Source organism: Arachis ipaensis, chromosome B08 (assembly GCF_000816755.2).
Source record: "Arachis ipaensis cultivar K30076 chromosome B08, Araip1.1, whole genome shotgun sequence".
In the NCBI taxonomy this organism is placed as follows: domain Eukaryota; kingdom Viridiplantae; phylum Streptophyta; class Magnoliopsida; order Fabales; family Fabaceae; genus Arachis; species Arachis ipaensis.
Window position 1 is genome coordinate 5,345,883 of NC_029792.2, and position 1,708 is coordinate 5,347,590.

Genomic DNA, 1,708 nt, shown 5'->3' on the forward strand with positions numbered 1-1,708 from the left:
TGCCCCCACAAATACATGAATCTGTCTTTGAGTGTGTGTATATAAAAGGAGTCAGTATTTTTAGTGAAAAATGAAAAGTTTATTATTATTATTAATTTCAATAAAACAAATGTTAGTCACGTTATGTATTACGTGTAGTTCATATGTGTTAATTTCTAACTAATGCATCTAATCAGGGGCGAAACTAAATAAAATATTAGAGGAATCAAAAATATTTACATAATAAAATAAAACTAAAATAAAATTTTAAAGAAAATTAAATTAAAATTTACATATAATTTACATATAAAAAATTTAAATTAGGGAGCCATTGCCCCCTTTTCTATAATGTAGTTCCGCCCCTGCACCTGATCATGAAACAACTAAATTAAACGAAAATGAGTACCTCATTATGCAAGCGTTGGACAGCTATATGTGGATTTGATGCTCTCACAACAAGGTATAACCTTTTTATGTTGGGTTGAACCCTCAATATCTTCTCCACGAGAACTATAAACAAAATTAAAATTTTAAAAGAACCATTAGAGCGTTAATCATTGTACTAATTTCAGCATCAGAAGTATAGATATAGATGCAAGATAATAACTTTTGGCTAAGAATCCAGTTGCACCAGTAATTAAAATGGTCTTTTCTTTGAAATACTCCTCAACACTATTACTTGTGAACTCTGCCATACCTAATTGAAATAATAAATAGCGGTTGTAACTAACGGTATATGAAAACGCGTACTAAATTTTATGTAGTTTGGCTCTGTCAACCGTAATTTATCGGATTAAGAGTCAAGACAAATTAATGTTGATTTTAATTACAGTTATAAATTTTGGGCAGCGTCTTATTGTTTCACGCAATAAATACATTTCCCTTGCGGGGAAATTTCGGGCAGCATCTTTTAATTAAATAGAATTTATGACATAGTATCAAAAATTTATATTTAAAAAGTCTAATGTTTAATTCTTAGTGAATTTCAAAAGTAATAAATAGTATAAATCAAATAAATAAATAAAAATGTCTATACAAAAAATAAATAAACCCAAAAAGATAATATTACTTGAAAGGGAGTGCTAAGATATAATTATTAGTATTACTTCTTTCTATTTATTTAAATTTTCAAGATGAATAATTTCCTGATATCATTAACATTTTTTATAAATAAAAGAAAATACTAATCATGATTATATATTATCAAATAAATTGACTAATTTGAATTTGTTGAGTGGTTATCTTACTCGTTCGTTTAAATAAGTATTGGTGTTTAAATGCTGTCTTGTATATACAACAACTAAAAAAAATATTATCAAATATATATTATATTTTATTATATAATGTTAGAAATATAACCATTAATATTATATTCTTCTATCAGCTTAAGCTTTTGAGACGAGTAATTTCATAACATACAATTTTTTAGTCATCGGTATTTTTTTACAAGATTTTGGATCTGCTTCGGATTAAATAGAGTTACATAAATTATATTATACATATTATATTTTAATATATTCAAATCTTTTTTCATATATTCTTTTAAAGTTTCATTTAAAAAATGTATAATAAGAATTGATACTTGGTAAAATTAATTAAAACAAATGAAATTGTTTATTCTCATAGATTTTTAAGGTGGATATGACTAAATAATTTTACCAAATCTAAAAAAAGTATGTGATGAGAGAAAAGATAATAGATTATATCATTAAAGGTAACATCTTTTGAA

At 24.7% G+C, this 1,708-nt stretch overlaps 1 protein-coding gene across 1 annotated transcript in view; it reads right to left on the bottom strand.

Annotated features, from left to right (window-relative positions):
- The window catches only part of LOC107610394 (probable fatty acyl-CoA reductase 4), a 4,920-nt gene extending 4,246 nt beyond the window's left edge, over nucleotides 1–674 (bottom strand). Inside the window, exons 1-2 of the mRNA XM_021108083.1 lie at nucleotides 587–674; nucleotides 386–489 (exon numbers count right to left, since the gene is read on the bottom strand). Coding sequence (XP_020963742.1) covers nucleotides 386–489; nucleotides 587–674 — 192 coding nt within the window. The remainder of the gene's footprint in view (nucleotides 1–385; nucleotides 490–586) is intronic.